This window comes from Callionymus lyra, chromosome 19 (assembly GCF_982586985.1).
Source record: "Callionymus lyra chromosome 19, fCalLyr1.hap1.1, whole genome shotgun sequence".
Classification (NCBI taxonomy): Eukaryota; Metazoa; Chordata; class Actinopteri; order Syngnathiformes; family Callionymidae; genus Callionymus; species Callionymus lyra.
The window spans coordinates 21063945-21082569 of record NC_141836.1 but is presented as its reverse complement, the minus strand read 5'-3'; the positions used below and the strand labels follow the sequence as shown (position 1 = coordinate 21082569).

General features: G+C 42.9%; 1 protein-coding gene across 1 annotated transcript; it reads left to right on the top strand.

Annotated features, from left to right (window-relative positions):
• Nucleotides 1-17: 17 nt before the first annotated feature.
• LOC148059919 (complement receptor type 2) lies at nt 18-4636 on the top strand. Its single transcript, XM_087782164.1, has 10 exons — nt 18-211; nt 281-478; nt 1155-1254; nt 1317-1390; nt 1940-2233; nt 2299-2490; nt 3340-3436; nt 3496-3569; nt 3627-3803; nt 3866-4636. The coding sequence occupies exons 1-10, from the start codon at nt 145-147 to the stop codon at nt 4057-4059; spliced, it is 1467 nt and encodes a 488-aa protein (XP_087638290.1). The 5' UTR covers nt 18-144; the 3' UTR covers nt 4060-4636.
• The last annotated feature ends 13989 nt before the right edge of the window (nt 4637-18625 follow it).

Below are 18625 nucleotides of genomic sequence, written 5' to 3'. Positions count from 1 at the left end.
GTTGTCATGAATGAGTAGACTTGTTGTGGCCCGCCCCCCTCTGACCTCAAATCAGATATTCCCTCCCTCCTGGCGACTCCTGCGTCTCAATTCCTCCCTGTAATACTTGCGCACTCGAGAATTTTTGCGCACTCGAGAATCACGATGGCTGGACTCACCTGGAAGCTGCTGCTGCTGCTGCTGCTGCTGAGCTTCTGTCTGCTGGAAGCAGGTAATACTGGTTTCTAGTCATCCTAACGTTTCATTTCTACCTGATTCTGAATGTTCTACCATGTGACAGCCCAGGCCCAGAGACAGTGTTCAGCACCGCTTCAGTATCAGAATACCAAACTGAAACTCAAAACCCAGGAGAGACACAAGTTCTCTGACGGGGAGAAGGTCTACTACACATGTGGATACAACTACACCGCGGACGGAGGAAGCAGGACGGTGCAATGTCGCGATGGACAGTGGACCAAACTCACTCTGAAATGTGAAAGTAAGTCCTTTTAAGGTTAAAACCCACCTCTTAGTCCACTTTTAAGAGCTGACCGGCGAAAGAGGGCCCTCTTGTGGACAGATAACAGATCCAAGCCATTCAGAATAGATGGAATCTCTTGTTTGTGAAAAATTGTTGACGATGCTGTACAATGAAATTCGGTATTGCGTCTCTTCACCGCCGGCAACAAACAATTAGATACACATTAAAAAAAATGCAGTTATGAGTGACTAAAATGCAAATTATTAATTTCAATTTAAGTTACAAAATAGGTTTACGAAAATTAACAAGTAAGAAAATGAATTTAAAAAAGATACACTGAAATGGGATAAAAAATTAATGACAACCAAAATAAAATGTATTCACAGTCCAAATTTAGTTTTGACATTGTGCAGATTGTTAAACATTTTACACTTTTAAACAAAACAAACTTTTTAATCCCTTGATACTTTTGAATCTTTGCCCAAATTTAAATGTGTATATGAGATTAATTGTGATATTATAATAATATTGAATTGATGTGATTAATCTCAACTTTTCTGATTCAACAATATCTAAATAATTATTTTAATACAATTTTTTTAAAAACACGGTTCTTTGATTAATGAAAATAATTTATTGCATAATTTGAAACCCCTTAAAACACTTCTTACTCAAAGATGTATTTATTCTGCAGAGATATCGTGCGGCAATGCTGGCGATCTTCCCAACGGCGAGCTCCACTACGAGGGGACTGCTGTTGTTGGCGAGAGAGTCTTCGCCGTCTGCTCCAGAGGGTGAGTCTGGCTAAGAAGCGTCTGTTCACTGGATCGCCACCTGACTGTTGCCATGGTTACAGGTTCACTCTGACGACCCGGGACTTCATGACCTGCGAGAGGGACGGTTGGATGGGCCAATTTCCGAGATGTGAAAGTAATTTTTATTTCTATTGTTTTGGGTTGTCGAAGTTACTCTCCTTCTTAAATAACTTTTTTCATTGATGAACCTCGATATCTCCAAGAACCCTCCTGTCATGCTCAGTATGTACTGACAAATTTTAAAATACATTTTGAAAGTGCTTTTATATTATATTTAAGATTAAATAAGAGTCTCACATTTGGTAAAACGAATACAAAAAGAAAGTATTTAGAGAAGCAATTACTATTTTTAATTTATAGTCAATATTTAAGGACATAGTTACACTTTGTAAAAGCATTCATTTTGATATTTTGTTAGTTTCTTTTGAGTGTTTCCCACATTTTAAGGAAATATGTTTTCTCTTTATTGTGACGGCCCCTCACGACAATCACACTATAAAATGTGGCCCCTTAAGAAACTTAATGGATTACATTTTGTTAGAATTCTGGATTTAAATGAATCATTCCTGGATTAATACTATCATCTGCTTTCCTATCAAGGTCATTTGAGTTTGACCATATCATTATTTCAAATGCTAATAAAAATGTGTCTTGCTATATCCAGAAATCAAAGGAAATGGAGCAGAGCTGCTTGGCAGACAGCTGCAGGCTCTGACTGTCAAAAAGCCGTCACTCAGAGAAGGAGCAACCTCGTGTCCACCTCCGAAGGTGGAGAACTCTGCTGGGAGTGAGACGTCCGTCTACCAGGTGGGACAGAGTGTCAGCATCACCTGCAGTCCAGGGTTCCAGCTGCAGGGAGCTGAGAAGGTCTGGTGCAACAAAAGCGGGCAGTGGCACCCCAAACCCCCTCAGTGTCGCCCCTCATTCGCCCACGAGGAGAAACAAGCCACCCCAGACGGTGAGTCCATCCCAGGCCCCCCCAGAGTTCCTCCAGCGCTCACGTCTCTCCTGCCTCTCCTGCAGGCAGCTGCTCCGCCCCCACGGATGTCAACGACCCCATCGTCCACCTCGCTGACCGCTACACGACCAGAGAGACCTTCGAGCACAACGCAAGGGTGCAGTTCGTGTGCAGTGTTGGATACACTCCAGCAGGGGGCAGCAGGTTCCGCAGATGTATCGACGGCCGGTGGACTCCTCTGACGCTTGAGTGCGAACGTAAGACGTCATGTGCCAAACACTTTAACACTTTTACTAACCTTTTACTTAACATTTTCGATGAACTGGAACTTCTTGTTGTAACACGACTTTTCCAAGTTGATTATAATAATAGAATTCAATATTTATATTCAAAGCCTCTCTCAAGGTCATCTCACAGATACATTTTAAGCAACAAGAGACATAAAAACACCAATAAAACACTGTTAAAAGCAGCTGCAATGTAATCAATTTTATATTCTTATAATATTTAATTGAAAAAATAAATCAAAATTGTTTAATTAAAAAAAAAAGTTTTAACCAAGAACTATCTCCCTTCGTTCCGAAAGACTTGTGTAGAATTAGCACTTTTCTTTATTTCATTTTTTCTTTTTTAGCACAATGTTAAAATAATGTCGAAATAATTTCCTCCCTCCTTTACATTTATTATAAAAAAAACTGTAATTATCATATTTAATAAACTGATCTGATTGAGCTCTTCTACTGAATGCCGAGTTGACAAAAAGTTATTTTAAGATTAAAAATGCAACACGATTATTTAAAAAAAAAAAAAACTGAAATTATATAGTCGTATAGTAAATTATTTGCATAGTTTGAAACCTCATTAAATCGTTATTTGTGTACGTTGTTTACAATTCATGCCTGACCTGATTAGTACAAAGGCATCAGTCAAATCTTTGCAGGAGCCAAGGTCTCAACTGTAAAGTGAACGTATTTCTTTAAATTTTGAATTTTAAATGCGTTCATTTTTTTAACGGGAAATAAATGAATACATGTGTTTGTTATGCTTCTGTTATTAAAAAATGTTTTAATAAAATTGAAAAAAACCTTGTGACCTGTGATTCCCAGGTCAGCTGTGCGGGTCAGCGGGGGAGCTTTTGTACGGACAGTTCATCTACACCGGGGTCCAGTTTGGAGACAAGGCTACTGCTGTGTGCGACGAAGGGTAATATAAAGAGTCCATCAGTTACATGTTTATATATCATTACATGTCTTCTTCGTCAGCTATCGGCTGGTAGGACAAGCGACCAGACACTGTATGGACTTTGGCTGGGATGGACGAGTTCCTGTTTGTGAAGGTGCGTCTGACCTTTGACCCCTCTGAATGTCTCTATTCAAACGGAATCTTCCACCAGCTGTGCAGTGTGACAAGCCTCCGGTAGTGATGAACGCCGAGCACAATGGTCCTCTTCAGCCTCCGTACAGGTACAGGACTGCAGTTCAGTACCACTGCCGCGTCGGCGCCCTCATCGGGTCGAGGGACGTGTGGTGCACCAAGGACGGGACATGGAGTGGCGCTCCTCAGTGCAAAGGTGAGTTCCATCCAACGTTGGGTTGATTCGTCTGCTTGTGTTTGACGTCCTCGTCTCCGCAGAGATCACGTGTCCTCCCCCCCGCGTGCACAACGCCTCCTGGAACAGATATTACAATAAGAAGTTCCAGTACAGAGACGGGCTGTCCATCAAATGTAACCGTGGTTACAAGCGGATCGGACCGAGCAGCATCACCTGTGACGAGAGAGGGCGCTGGTTCCCCGATGCTCCCAAGTGTAGGCGTGGCTTCTACTAAACTGTCAGGAAAAGATGGAGATTAGAACTTATTTTATTCTCACTGCTACGTCTTACTGAAACTTTATTAGCTTGTTTTGTTAACTTGCTCACTGACACAGAGTCTACACTTCAAATCAATAATATGATAATAATGACTATTTATAAATGTATCCGGGCAGGCATCCCAATTAAAATTGGATTCCCCTTTAAACATGAAATATAAAATATATATAAATAACAAGTTAATGTTTTTGTTCACTTGATTCAAAATATTTAAAGTGTCTTAAAAAGTCTTGTATTTTTTATATGAATGAAAAAAGTCAATGTACTTGATATTTCCTTTGTTATTTTGAAACAAAATAAAAATGTCCTTTTGCTGAAATAATTATTTTTAATTATTTACACCAGACTTTGATAAAGGAGCCACAAGGGGCCATGTTGAATGTGGCCCACATGAGGTTTGATTGAAGCAGTTTAATTTGGATTTTTATTTTGGGTAATTCTGATCTGTCAAAGAGTTTTTTTTTTAATATAATGGTGATGTTTTAATTACATATAACCGAAATAATGTACAATAAAATGACAAATTCATCTTATTTTCGTCAATATTTATTTTCAACTCGTTAAATCTTTTTCCAGTCGTACTACTTTTGATAGCGAGTCTCACATGTCTCCGGTAGGTGGCAGTCACACACCTGTAGTTTTTCACATCCACTTTTGTAGGCAAGTTTAAAGAAAACCGTTTTTTTAATGTGTAGTTATTTAACAAGACAACAAGAAGTGTATGTTTGTAACAAAATGTTTCAATTATTATTATAATCTGTTAATTCTAATTTATTTTATGTAGTTTTGATCAACGTAGGAGACAACTATTTGAATTATTATTTAAATCTCAAATGTTTAATTGTTCTTTTAAATCGATGATTGAAGACCACTAAGATCGGTCAGACTTGTGGTGACTGAATGAAATCAGTCCTGAAACCTTTATTTAAAATCTTCTACTTAGAATAGAATAGAATAGAATACGTTTATTCATTCCCAGAGGGGAAACACACTTTTACAATAGCACAATGAGAATAAAGTGCAAGGAAAAAAAGAAATAATAAAAGAGATAATAAAATAAAACGATCTTAAAAATATACAAATTATTTACAATATTAAAAAATTAACACTATTAACAGAATAAAATAAAATAAAATAAAAACACACGAGAAGAAAAACACACTACGGATTAAAATCAGGAGCTGGCCAGCTCCTCCACGGTCAGGTGCAGTACTTGTACCGACATGACCTTCTTGGCAGCGGTAACATGTTCACAGAGTTATTTAGAGAACAAAACGATGCACTGATGATCAGAACCATAAGGAGAGGAATCTGCTCTCTACGGCTTCATCAACTCAAGTCTGGATGCAGAGGGACAGGATGTTCTGTTTAAGGAGCTTCATGATGTGATTGATTGACAGCTGATGCTTCTCTCTTTCCGTGTAAAAAAAGAATCCTTTCCATCCTTCACATATTGTCTTGGAGTTCCCTCATCGGGTTGTTTGTTTTCTGAGGTGTCAGACTGTTTAGAATTCCGTGCACTGACTCGAGATGTTGTCATCCTCCATCAGCCTCATGGTGTGATCCTGATTGTATAAGATTGAGGAAAACAATTGCAGATGGAAACTCCAGGAATAATTAAGGAATCATCTGCGCACTTTTTGAGATGCAAACATAAACAAATCAACATGATGAATCTGGGCTGGGATGTGGGAGACGGCAGCAGGCGCGAGGACGAACGAGTTTCCTCAAGACTGTCATTGTTATTCAGGCGAGAGACACTTGTTTAGTTTCGTCTGTAGAAGTTTTACATTTACAGATGGTCAAGAGAAAATTAAATTAGCTGTCGCATCACATTAGCAATAACAAATAGAATGACACTATAAGAATATATGACATAAATAATTGATCACATGACACATTCATTTTAGAAGAAAACATAGATAAAGATGGCATAATATAACATCTATTAATTAACACAATTAAACAATTAATTTTATATTCTGTTCAGTAAAGTATGAATAAGGTGCATAAATAAATTGAAATAGAATTGTTCTTCTCTCTGCATCTTTGAAGAGCTGAAAATGGTTTAATTACTGTTAAACATTTAAACTGTTAAAAACAAAATAAACATTTTATGATTACGACAACAGATAGTTTCTAATATTTATTGATCAACCAAAAACATGCAACACAGGGAATAGAGAGGACTCCCAAAAACAGGCACAAAAGCACCTAAAAATACAGAGGGTGTGTACAAGGTATGTACAGTAATATTTTCTACACAAATAATTTTTTTCATTAATCAGAGGAAAAAAGGGTGTCTGGGTCAAAGGTCATACCCTTTCTTTCTAAGGTGGATCACTGCCTTACAGACAAAATACAAAAACACCATCCATTGGGTCGTCTTTCGCTGACAAACTGAGGATGCTCTTGAGAGAGAAGCTCGACAGGATCCAAACTATGAGCATTATGTGCCACATAATGACCCAAGGTAAAAAAAAAAAAAAAATCTAATTGTAATAAACTAGGATCCAGCTTTTCTTGCGTCCACGTCGTCTGCAAGTTCGTTGCATCCTGCCAAAAGGAGCAGGATGACAAGAAATGCAGTGACGGACGTTGAACTGATCGTCAAAATAATCCAAAAATGTGGCATGATCAGCAAGAGACTGAGATTGTTTAGTCCATCCAGTGGATTCAGGGGAATTATAGCAAGTTGCCTGTAAAACTGAGGCCCAAGTTAGAGAGGCCATTACATGCTGTTATCTTTTTTGATGAATATGACCATGACGACCCTGACAATCAATGTGATGAGTAAAAGTTGTTTTTTAAAAAGGAAATGTCCCTTTTTTATTATACTGTCCTTGGACGAGCTAAAACATATCTTTTCCTGAGATGCTAACATTGAATAACAAATGAGTCATGAGTCAAGTCATTGAAGTAAGATAATAAATTAGGTATAAATTAAATTAATAATTTAAACCTAAAAAATAGGTGAATGATGAATGATGAATCCAGAGTACATTATAATCACTTTGGACTTACTTCGCCCTGATCTAGACAAATTAATCTGGTCCTTATTTCACATGCATCCAGAGTACATTATAATCACTTTTGAACACCTCTTATCACCTCCTGCTTCATTAACATATTTGTTCACCCTGATGTCTTGAATTGTTTATATTAAATTGTTTATTGGTATATTTGTGGTAATAATGATACAGAAGGCCAATATTGTTGACAAGACTTTTAATAATCATTTTACAAAATCACAGATACATTTCCCTACATCTTGCTCCATTGAAAGAGCACTGCGCCAGACTCGGACATGAAGTAACGGCATCGCTCATCCTTGATCTGTGGCACTTGTTGTTGCATTGTTTGACGGAAGCACTGCCTTCAGTCCGTAGAAAGTTATGCAGAGCACAACAAGCCAGGACAAGAATTGGAAGCTAACTTTCTATGCCTCAACATCAGTGATGAGACGAGAAACTTAAAAATAGAAAAAGTATCAGGTCAGTATCTGACATGAATGGAGTGAGAATAAGTTACTGATACAGGAAAGTGTTTTTGTTCTAGGCTACAATAACTACACATCTGATATGTAATAATGACACAGCTAAGGTTAAACTATTAAAGATAAAAATGTAAATGAATTCTAACATATTAAAGTAAAACAAGTTCCATTAGGCTCATTGTTGGGCAGAATTGAGTCATAGTGTAACACATGTCTCAGCAGGAGGGGTGGTAAGGTCAAAAAGGATACTTTGCAGCAACAGCCACCCCATACTGTGAAATTTTACTTTTTGTAAATCTTATGTTAAAAGCTTAAAACACAACCCAGATTTGTATCATGAGATAGGAACTTAGGAAACCAATTTTCAAAGTGTTATAGACTTTATGGAGGTTAATTCCATGTAAAAGGAGAGTTAATTGTTTGATAATCATTGATGAGTTTTAAATTGAAATACATGTTTTCTGTGTTGGAATAATGATACTGTATTGGTTGAAGAATTGTTAAAGATAAAGTCTTTATAGTTGTTTTTGATGTGTTATGTTTTTACTTTTCTGTTGTTTTACTACAAAAGTGCTCTTATACCTTTTCCTCTACAAACTGACCAAAAATCTTTTATAATAAGTAGAACAGACTTTAAAGTAAAAGGTACGTTAACCTTGTTTTTTTTATCGTAACGACAAGACGATTAAAGAGAAACACAACAACGGGTTAAGAAAAGTTAATAAACATTCTCAACTTTTACAAATAGATTTAATTTGTCTTCCTGTTTCTGTATTAAAATGATGTACACAACAATAACTATCTTACTTTTAATGGTTTTCTCAACACGATGATGGAAACATTTAAATTATTTTATCATGGCTATGATTGTAACTGTTTTTTGGAATTGTAGGTTTTCCCAGTTTATAAATGGTTTATTGTTTTGTTTTTATAGAATAGTGTCAAGACAAGTGTCAAGTGCTAAGACACACACTTCTGTCTCTTCTAGTTCAAGTTGTTATCCTTCAAGGTCACATGTGTCGTGTTCCTCTTACATATTCCTGAGAGTCACCTCCCCAATTTTTTGAAGCAGACAAACACGCTGCTTGCAGTCATAAATAATTTGGGGTTCATACGTTTAACATACTTTGTTTTGTTTTTTTTGTTCTCAGTTAGTCATTCAAAATTAATGTCAATGTTTAAGATAGAAATGAGTTTAAACAGAAAATATGAACGTTATCGGTGATTCAGTTATTATTTTAATTTTTTATTATTTTGAAGAAATAAAGACAACTATCAATTTTTTAACCTAAGATAACTTTAAAGAAGCCATGCAAAGATGTTTTCATTTGTCCAGAAGAAGAAGGAATTTAGCTCCACTCAAAACTATTTATCCCCTTATTCGTTGTTAAAAGCTTATGGTGCTAAAATGAACAGCAATCGTAAGTCATTGCACTGATGATGTGAAAACTTTAAAAAAAAGTTTTGTAAACCATTATTTTCCCCCCCATTGTTTTTGGCGTTACATGGTTCAAACAAACATCACAAATACATGCTCATCCTAGATGATGGAGAACAGAAACTCAAAATGTGTGCTTTAGAGTGAACAACCTAGGCCTGACCCTGGTGTGAAACTAGTGATTGAACTATTTTATGAGATTTTTACCATTTTACTTCAGGAACAACAATTGTTAGACACTGTTTCATGATATTAGAAGTGTAGCAATGCTTCGTCATGTCAGAGAATGGAAGGAGGTAGTCATTAAAAAAACTTCACATCTCTATCATCTACAGTTTAGTGTTAAATCTTATGTGTTAAAATCAAAACAGCGTTTTTATAATTTATATAATATATATATATAATTTTTAATCATTTGACACATGTTTCATTCACAAAACCGTCTTTGCAGACTTTTAGCTTCCACCGTTATAGGATTTCCAGGGTCATCTGGCTCTCATATTTACCAAAGCACGATTGTAAAAGAGTTATAGGGGTAAAAATGTGTTGGATTTCCACATCCCTTAACTTATGGGTTCACGCCACTCAAATATCAAATCGATATTCATATGAAATATTAGGAACAATCAAGGAAGAATACTTACTTCAACACTGAACACAACATACTCTGTTGAGTGTGGATTTGTTGTTGGACAACAGCAGGAACTGGAATGATACACAGAGGATGAAAAGATCTCTTTTAGACAGAACCCCTCACCCTCTCCACGCCTCTCTCCACTCCTTCATGACGCGTCCACACAACTCCACTATGAAGAGTCATCGTCAAAGACAGGATTTCACTGCTCACGTACACATTGGAGCAACTAATACTCACCATGTCTAGCAGAAGACATCTAAAGCGTGTGTGCCCCGTGTCAACCGAGAGGACGAGTGCCTATGTTTCAGCCCGGTCTCCGACCACTATGAAGCCAGAGACTCTTTATTCACAAATAACCCTCGTCTGACTCTAATGTGACCGATACAGATGTTCAGACTGCGTATGCTCCTCTCAACCCAATCCTTGTTGAGGGAGAACCTGAGACCCCCCCAGACCCTTCCTACTTCGCCAAAAGAGGAGGTGGATGGTTGGTCAGGGGATAGGGCCCCGGGGCCTGGCAGGGCGACGGAGGACCCCCAGACCGTCAGGCTGCCACCAAGTCCATAGCAGGGGACCGAGTCAAGGAGATAGGGATCTACCACAGCAGCGGCGGCAGAACCCCCCCCCAATACCCTGCGGACACGGCCAGTAGCCGGGTCGAGTGCCACCGCATGAGCCCGGGGGAGCAATGGCCAGGCACCGGCCCAGGTCCCCCGGGTCACAGGGGGGCCACGGTTGTGCGGGCAGGGCGGGGGCAATGGGGCTGCAGCCGTCCGGGAACGGCCCCCAGTCTTTGAACTGTAGACCGTCCCCAACAGCCGCAGCCCACCTCCCCCAGCCGCCCATGGAATACTGCTGGCCCCCCCATGGGTCCACGGTCTCTAAGGTGCAGAGGCCCCGCCCATCACACGTACTGACCCCCAGCCCCCGCCCCCACCCACCATGCAGCACCCAGGGGGACAGCAGCACTTGCATGGGCGGTACATGGTCACTACGGTAACATGGGTCCGCCCAATGCCTCCGCCGTCCCCCCAATGTGGCCCCGCCCAGTGTGGCCCCCCCCCACCCGGGAAGCCCCCGAAAGACCGACCAGCCCGGCCACGAACCCCCAGGACCAAGGGCGACAAACTCCCTGACCACGGCACATGCCACACAGGGCGGGTAGAGGACCACAGCCACCGCTGCAGCAGACACCCACCCCAAGACAGGCCCCCCACCACAGACCAGGTGAAGCCATCGGGGCCGGAAGGTCATCCAGAACACCCGGCCAGCCCCAGCCCCACCCCTGACGGTTCACCCGCCGACCAGCAACCCCCCAGCCCCAGCACCGCGCCCAGCGCAACCCCCCATCCACCACCCCAGCCACCCCCGCCAGCACCCGCCCCCACGCACCATCAAAAAACCCCCGGAAGCGGGCCACCCCCCCGCCGGCACACGGGGCCATCGCGGCACCAGCGTTCACCACCACCAGGCCCAAGGCACCCACAGGCCCCACCCGCCGGACCCCCACACCCGAACCGGCCAAGCCAGAACGGCCCCGGCGAGATGTTAATGAGATGAGAATTAAGTGTGGATTGTTGAATATCCGATCCCTGTCCTCAAAAGCTGCACTAATTAATGAACTTATATCAGATAAAACCATTGACTTATTATTCTTAACCGAAACTTGGCTGTCTATAGATGATTACGTATCTTTAAATGAATCAACACCACCCAGCCACACTAACTTTAACGCCCCCCGACGCTCTGGTCGAGGAGGTGGAGTCGCAGCCATCATCAACTCATGTCTGTCAACCTTTACTAGACCACAATGTGATTTCAACTCTTTTGAAAGTATTATACTTAGCATATCTAATACAACCTTGAGATCAGGTCAGTCACTTCTCTTTGTTGGAGTCTATCGTCCCCCTGGACCTTATTCTGAATTCTTGTCTGAGTCCCTGAGTTCTTGACCAGCCTGGTGCTTAAATCAGATAAAGTGATTATTGTTGGTGACTTTAACATCCATGTTGATATGGTCCATGATAGCTTAGCTAACAGGTTTAACTCTATCCATTTGGTTTCTCTCAGTATGTACATGAACCGACTCACTGCTTTAAGCACACATTAGACCTTGTCCTAGGATACAGACTTGAAATTAAAAATGTTATTGTCTCTCCTCAGAATTCAGTTCTTTCTGACCATCAATTAATAACCTTTGACTTCATTTTAAATGAGCCAAGTCTACAGAGCAGGAGCACTCTCAAAAGATGTCTGTCTGAAAGTGTCGTTACCAAGTTTATGGAAATAATTCCCTCTGTGCTCAGTAAAACGCCTAGCCTCAGTGTGTCAAGAAACTCTACCCAGTCACCCAGACATTGATAACTTTGTGGGCAGTTTCACAGACTCGTTGCACAATACGCTTGACTTAATCGCACCACTAACTCAAAAGACTGTTAACAGAAGTAGTCTTGCTCCCTGGTATACTCAGGAAACACGTAAATTAAAACAGGATTCTAGACGACTAGAGAAGAAATGGCATTCATCAAAACATAATGAATTCTACCAGGACTGGCAGGATAAGTTAAAAATATACAAGGCATCTCTTCGGAAAGCCAGAGCCAGCTACTACTCATCACTTATAGAAGCAAATAAGAATAACCCCAAGTTCTTATTCAGTAGCCAGGCTGACACGGAGCCATCAGTCCATTGAGCAGTCCATCCCTTCTCATCTTAGTAGCAGTGACTTCATGAACTTTTTTAATGAAAAAAGTGTAACTATTAGAGGAAAGATTCAAGACCTCCTAGATTCTTCTAATACAACCAGTGCAGCCTCACCGGTCACAGACACTATGACTGATACATATTTTGACTCCTTTCTACCAGTGAGTCCTCGACAGCTGTCCCAGGTTGTTTCCTCCTCAAAGTCCACAACATGTCTTCTCGATCCTATTCCCACATGGCTACTTAAAGAACTGTTCCCCTTACTTAGCACTTTCATACTTGACATTATTAACTTGTCAATAACATCAGGCTATGTGCCTCAGATTTTTAAAGTTGCAGTAATTAAACCTCTGCTAAAAAAAACCACTCTCGATCCAGAGGTCCTCACTAACTATAGGCCTATCTCTAATCTAGTATTCATTTCAAAACTTCTGGAGAAAGTGGTAACAAGTCAGCTCTGTGATTATCTCCAGGACAATGATCAATTTGAGGTGTTTCAGTCTGGTTTTAGGGAACCACAGCACAGAGACCGCCCTGGTAAAAGTAAGTAACGACCTACTGATGGCCTCTGATCAGGGCCATGTTTCAGTTCTTGTTCTTCTAGATCTCAGTGCTGCATTTGACACTGTCGACCACCAAATCCTTCTACAGAGGCTAGAAAACCATATAGGCATTCGTGGAACTGCTCTTAACTGGTTTAAATCTTACCTGTCGGATAGAACGCACTATGTACATGTCAACCACCTCTCATCGACACACACTAAGGTCAGCAATGGTGCCACAAGGTTCTGTTCTTGGTCCAATACTATTCACAATCTATATGCTCCCACTAGGGGACTTGATTAGAAGACACTCTATAAACTTTCACTGTTATGCTGATGACACCCAACTTTACTTGTCCATGAAGCCAGACGAAAGAAATCAGCTAACACAACTACAGTCCTGTATTACAGATATCAAGTCATGGATGACCAAAAACTTCCTCCTACTGAACTCGGAAAAGACTGAGGTTTTACTAGTTGGTCCGCAACATCTCAGACAATCATTAACTAATGATCTAGCTTTACAAAATGGACTTGCTCCTGCTACTAGCACCACTGTAAAGAATCTGGGTGTATGCTTTGACGAGGACTTATCATTTAACTCACACATAAAACAAATCTCACGGACCGCTTACTTCCACCTTCGTAACATTTCAAAAATCAGGCACTTCCTTCCTTTAGATGCTGCTGAGAAGCTCGTCCATGCTTTTGTAACCTCCAGGCTGGACTATTGTAACTCTCTTCTCTCAGGATGTTCTAAAAAATCTCTCAGAACTCTTCAGCTCATTCAGAACTCTGCAGCTCGTGTCCTGACTAAGACTAAGAGGCGCGAACACATTTCCCCTGTACTGTCTTCCCTACATTGGCTTCCTGTAGAATTTAGAATACAATTTAAAATCCTTCTCCTAACCTATAAAGCCTTACATGGTCTAGCACCAACATACATTAAAGATTTAATCCAAACTTACCAACCCTCAAGGACCTTACGATCCTTAAACTCTGATCTATTAGTTATACCACAAATCTCTAAATGTAGATTCGGAGCCAGGGCCTTCAGTTTTCAAGCCCCTCTGCTGTGGAACAAACTACCGGCTTCAGTCCGGAGGGCAGACACCCTCTCTATGTTTAAAAACAATCTTAAAACCTTACTTTTCGATAAAGCCTATAACTAACTTGACTGTTTATCTTTAGCTGTTATAACTAACAAAACTGTTTATCTTAGCTGCTATAGGCTGAGAATGCTGGAGGAGTTTTAGACACCGAGCTCTGTATATCCTTCTTTTCTCGCCGGGGTCGTTCTGGCTTGGCCGATTCGGGTGTGAGGGGCCCGGCGGGTGGGGCCTGTGGGGCCTTGGGCCTGGTGGTGGTGACCGCTGGTGCCGCGATGGCACCGTGTGCTGGCGGGGGGGTGGCCCGCTTCCGGGGGGTCTTTGGTGGTGTGTGGGGGTTGGTGCTGGCGGGGGTGGTTGGGGCGGTGGATGGGGGGTTGCGTTGGGGGCGGTGCTGGGGCTGGGGGGTTGCTGGTCCGGCTGACGGGGTTGGCGGGTGAACCGTAAGGGGTGGGGCTGGGGCTGGCCGGGTGCTCTGGATGACCATCCGGCCCCGATGGCTTCACCTGGTCTGTGGTGGGGGGCTGTGGGGGCCTGTCTTGGGGTGGGTGTCTGCTGCAGCGGTGGCTGTGGTCCTCTAGCCGCCCTGTGTGGCATGTGCTGTGGTCGGGAAGTTTGTCACCCTTGGTCCTGGGGGTTCGTGGCCGGGTTGGTCGGTCTTTCTGGGGGGGGCCACACTGGGCGGGGCCATGTTGGGGGGACGGCGGAGGATTGGGCGGACCCATGTTACCGTAGAGACCATGTACAGCCCATGCAAGTGATGCTGTCCCCCAGGGTGATGCATGGAGGGTGGGGGCGGGGGCTGGGGGTCTGCACCTTAGAGACCGTGGACCGCCCATGAAATACTGCTGGCCCCCCAAACTTCCCTCATGACATGGGGGAGGTGGGCTGTGGCTGTTGGGGACGGTCTACAGTTTGAAGATTGGGGCCGTTCCCGGACGGCTGCAGCCCCATTACCCCCGCCCTGCCCGCACAACCGTGGCCCCCCTGTGACCCGGGGGACTCTCACCGGAGGACCTGAGCTGGTGCCTGGCCATTGTTCCCCTGGGCTCATGAGGTTGCACTCGTCCCGGCTACTGGCCGTGTCCGCAGGGTATTGGGGGGGGTTCCGCTGCCGCTGCTGTGGTGGATCCCTATCTCCTTGGCTCGGTCCCCTGCTATGGACTTGGTGGCGGCCTGATGGTCTGGGGGTCTTCCGTGGCCCGGCCTGGCCCCGGGGCTCTATCCCCTGACTCGTTTTTCTGGCTGTCCCTCTGCCTCCGTGCCTGCGCCTGGTGCCTCCCCCTCTTTGCTTCCTCGGTCGTCCTCACCTGTGCTTGCCCTCTCGCGCCCCCGGTGGTGGTCCGCCTTCTCGCTGGTGTTTGGGGTCGGTTTGGCTCTGGTGGTTATCTCGCCTGCCGGGTCCTGGTCTCCCGCGGGTTCCTGCCGCGGCTTGGGCCCCCGTGTGTGGATCCTGCTGTGCTAGGTATGTGCCCTCTGGCCTGGCTATTTCAACCCCCCCCCCCCCCCCCCCCACCCCCCTTCTCCCCTCTATATATCTTCACCCACCACCGGAGTCTGTATACCTGTGTATTGTATACATTTGTCCCAAACCCACACCTTTTTATTTCTCTCCCGGAGCCCCAGGGATCCACCTCCAGAGCTGCTGCTGATCCAGGGATCCACCTCCAGAGCTGCTGCTGATCCAGGGATCTACCTCCAGAGCTGCTGCTGATCCACGTCATCAGATCCCGAGTTCTCTCCAGCACCCCCATGGACTCTCCTACACTCTCCTCTTTTCTCTCACTATATCCTCCCTCACTCCTCTCCTTATCCATCTGTCTACCCCCCCATCCTTCCTCCCAGCCGGTCAAAGCGGCAGGCCGTCAACAATGAGTCTGGTTCCGCTCGAGGTTTCTGCCTTCTAAAAGGAAGTTTTTCCTCGCCATTGCTCACTGTACAGCTCACTGTACAGTGTTTTGTTCCTTGCTCTTTGTTGAATTGCTGGGATCCATTTTTCCTTAATCAACTGTAGTCTTATTTCAACTGTATAGTGTCTTGAGATAACTTTGTTATGATAAGACACTTTAAATAAAATTGAATTGAATTGAATTGAACACCTCAAAGACCAAGGAGCTGGTCTTGGACTTCGGGAGGTCCAGGACAAAGCCACGTCCAGTGTCCATCAGAGGGGACAAGGTGGAGATAGTTGACAACTATAAGTACCTCGGTGTGTGGCTGGACAGTAAACTGGACTGGTCCTGCAACACAGACCATGTTTATAAGAAAGTTCAGAGTAGACTGTACTTTCTGAGGAGGCTCCGATTATTTAAAATCTGCAGGAAACTCCTCTGCATGTTCTACCAGTCTGTGGTGGCCAGTGTCCTGTTCTATGCTGTGGTGTGTCAACAGGTTGGAGAGATTGATCAGAAGGGCTGGCTCTGTGGTTGGAATGAAGCTGGACTCACTGGTGACAGTTGCTGAGAGGAGATCACTCGACAAACTACTGTCAATCATGGATGATGACAGTCATCCTCTGAACACCGTCATCAGTGAGCAGAGAAGCAGATGGAGTGCACAGATGCTTCTTCCCAGATGCAACACTAATAGACTCAGGGACACATTCATTCCTCGGGCTAATAGATTGTACAATTCTAAGTTTGGGTGCAGGAGTGGAGTGAAAGTATCTTGACATTCTATTCTATGTTAATCTTTGTTTCCTTTGTCTTTGTTATTTGTCTTTGATCTATGTTCTTTATCTTTAGACTTAGATTGTGTCATCTTGTTTTTTATTTTTCTTTGTTCTTGTTCTTATTTTTATGGATAATCATCTGTATTGCTGTGTCTAATTGGAAAAACAATTTCCCGATGGAGCCATCCTGAGGGATCAATAAAGTTCTATCTATCTAATAATAATAATAATAATAATAATGTCTATTTATATAGCGCCTTTCTAGACCAGGGTCACAAAGCGCTTTGACAGTCATGCATTCCCCCATTCACACATACTGATGGGAGTAGGCTGCAACACATGGCGCCAGCTCTGCCATCAGGAGCAATCAGGGTAAAGTGTCTTGCTCAGTGAGTATGTATTAATCACAGGCTGTGATTCACAGCCTTTATTCCAACATTATTTTACCTTACTAGGAGAGATCAGCTCAAAATGCTGCCACACAGGGGAAAAAACGCCCTTTTCCGGTTCCATGATACTACAAGTAAACCAAAGTTTGCTATAGTCTCGCTCAACAATCCACCAATCCAAGAGATGTGGGGGGAGATCCATTGCGTTTCGAGGCCACTTTTATTTCGACTTTCGCTGGAATTTCCCGAGCGATTACCAAACCGGTTACATGACGTGCTGGTTCACGGAGCGCTTCCCAAACCGGTCACGTGAAGGGCCAGTTCGCGAGGCCTCGAACGTCATCACTACGTCACCCCCTACGTAATCAACACATGCCCTGATAGACGCTTCATGAAAATCTTCCTGGATTACTCGACACACGCTTCGAAACCTCGATACAGTTGGACACATCACTACACTCTAACTCGTCTGGGAGGGTTTTTGTCTTATGCTTTTATTTGGTGCCACTATAGAGTCCTCTCTGTTCCCTGCATGTGTTTGGTTGACTAATACATATTTTAAACTGTATTATTTGTTTTTTGTGTGTATACACCCTCACCACTCGACTCCCTGCCTATGCTACACCCTGCTTACGAGTGCCAACAGGGGGCGTAACAGTTTATAATTGGTTAATTGACATCCTGTTTCTCTTCGTATCTTATTATTCCACTTATTCTTAATTTTTGGAGATATGTGCTGTGTTCTGAAGAGACAAAACTGTTTGGCCATAATGACCATCGTTATGAAAATGGGGGAATCTTGAAAGCCTTAGAACACCATCCCAACTGTTAAATACGGGGGTGGCAGCATCATTTCTTGAAGCTTGAGCTGCTTGGCAACCAAGAACTTGAATTTGTTCCCATCCTTGGCATTTGACCCCCTTGACTAGTTGTAATGATTGTAGAGCCTTCTCATATGTTTCTTGTGTGATGTAATAGCTGTCCTTTTTTCTCAACCCAAGGCTGCTGATCTGCTCTTCACTAATCTTTAGAATTCTGCTGCTGCTCATCCTCCGCCATCACTTTATCAAGCTACTTTGTGCCAACACTTTGACATAAACTTTGGAACTGGCTTGGCAGGGATGTGTTAGCTCTTATATAACGAGTCACTAATGAACTGGAAAAAACAGTTACGCATATTGAGTCACTTACTCATAATGGCCGAATGCAAATGTATCTGATGACAGAATGTTTTTCAGAAACAAACTAATATAACCTAAAATAGTAATGGTGAATCTAGGCTTACCTATGCTGAATTTTAGGTGTGAAATGATTCAGTCTATTTTCCAAAACATTTTGATGCAATCCGAATTTCTCCTTTTAGAATTGGAGATTGTCCTGGTAGAATTCCAATCTCTACTAGGAGAATCTGGGATTCACCTAAGCCCACCAGGTAGCCGACGAGAGGAGGACATAGAGAACACGGAACGAACAGGCAGGAGAGAGAAACACAGAACAAAAAACAAAACACAGAATGAGGCAATAAGACAACAAAATT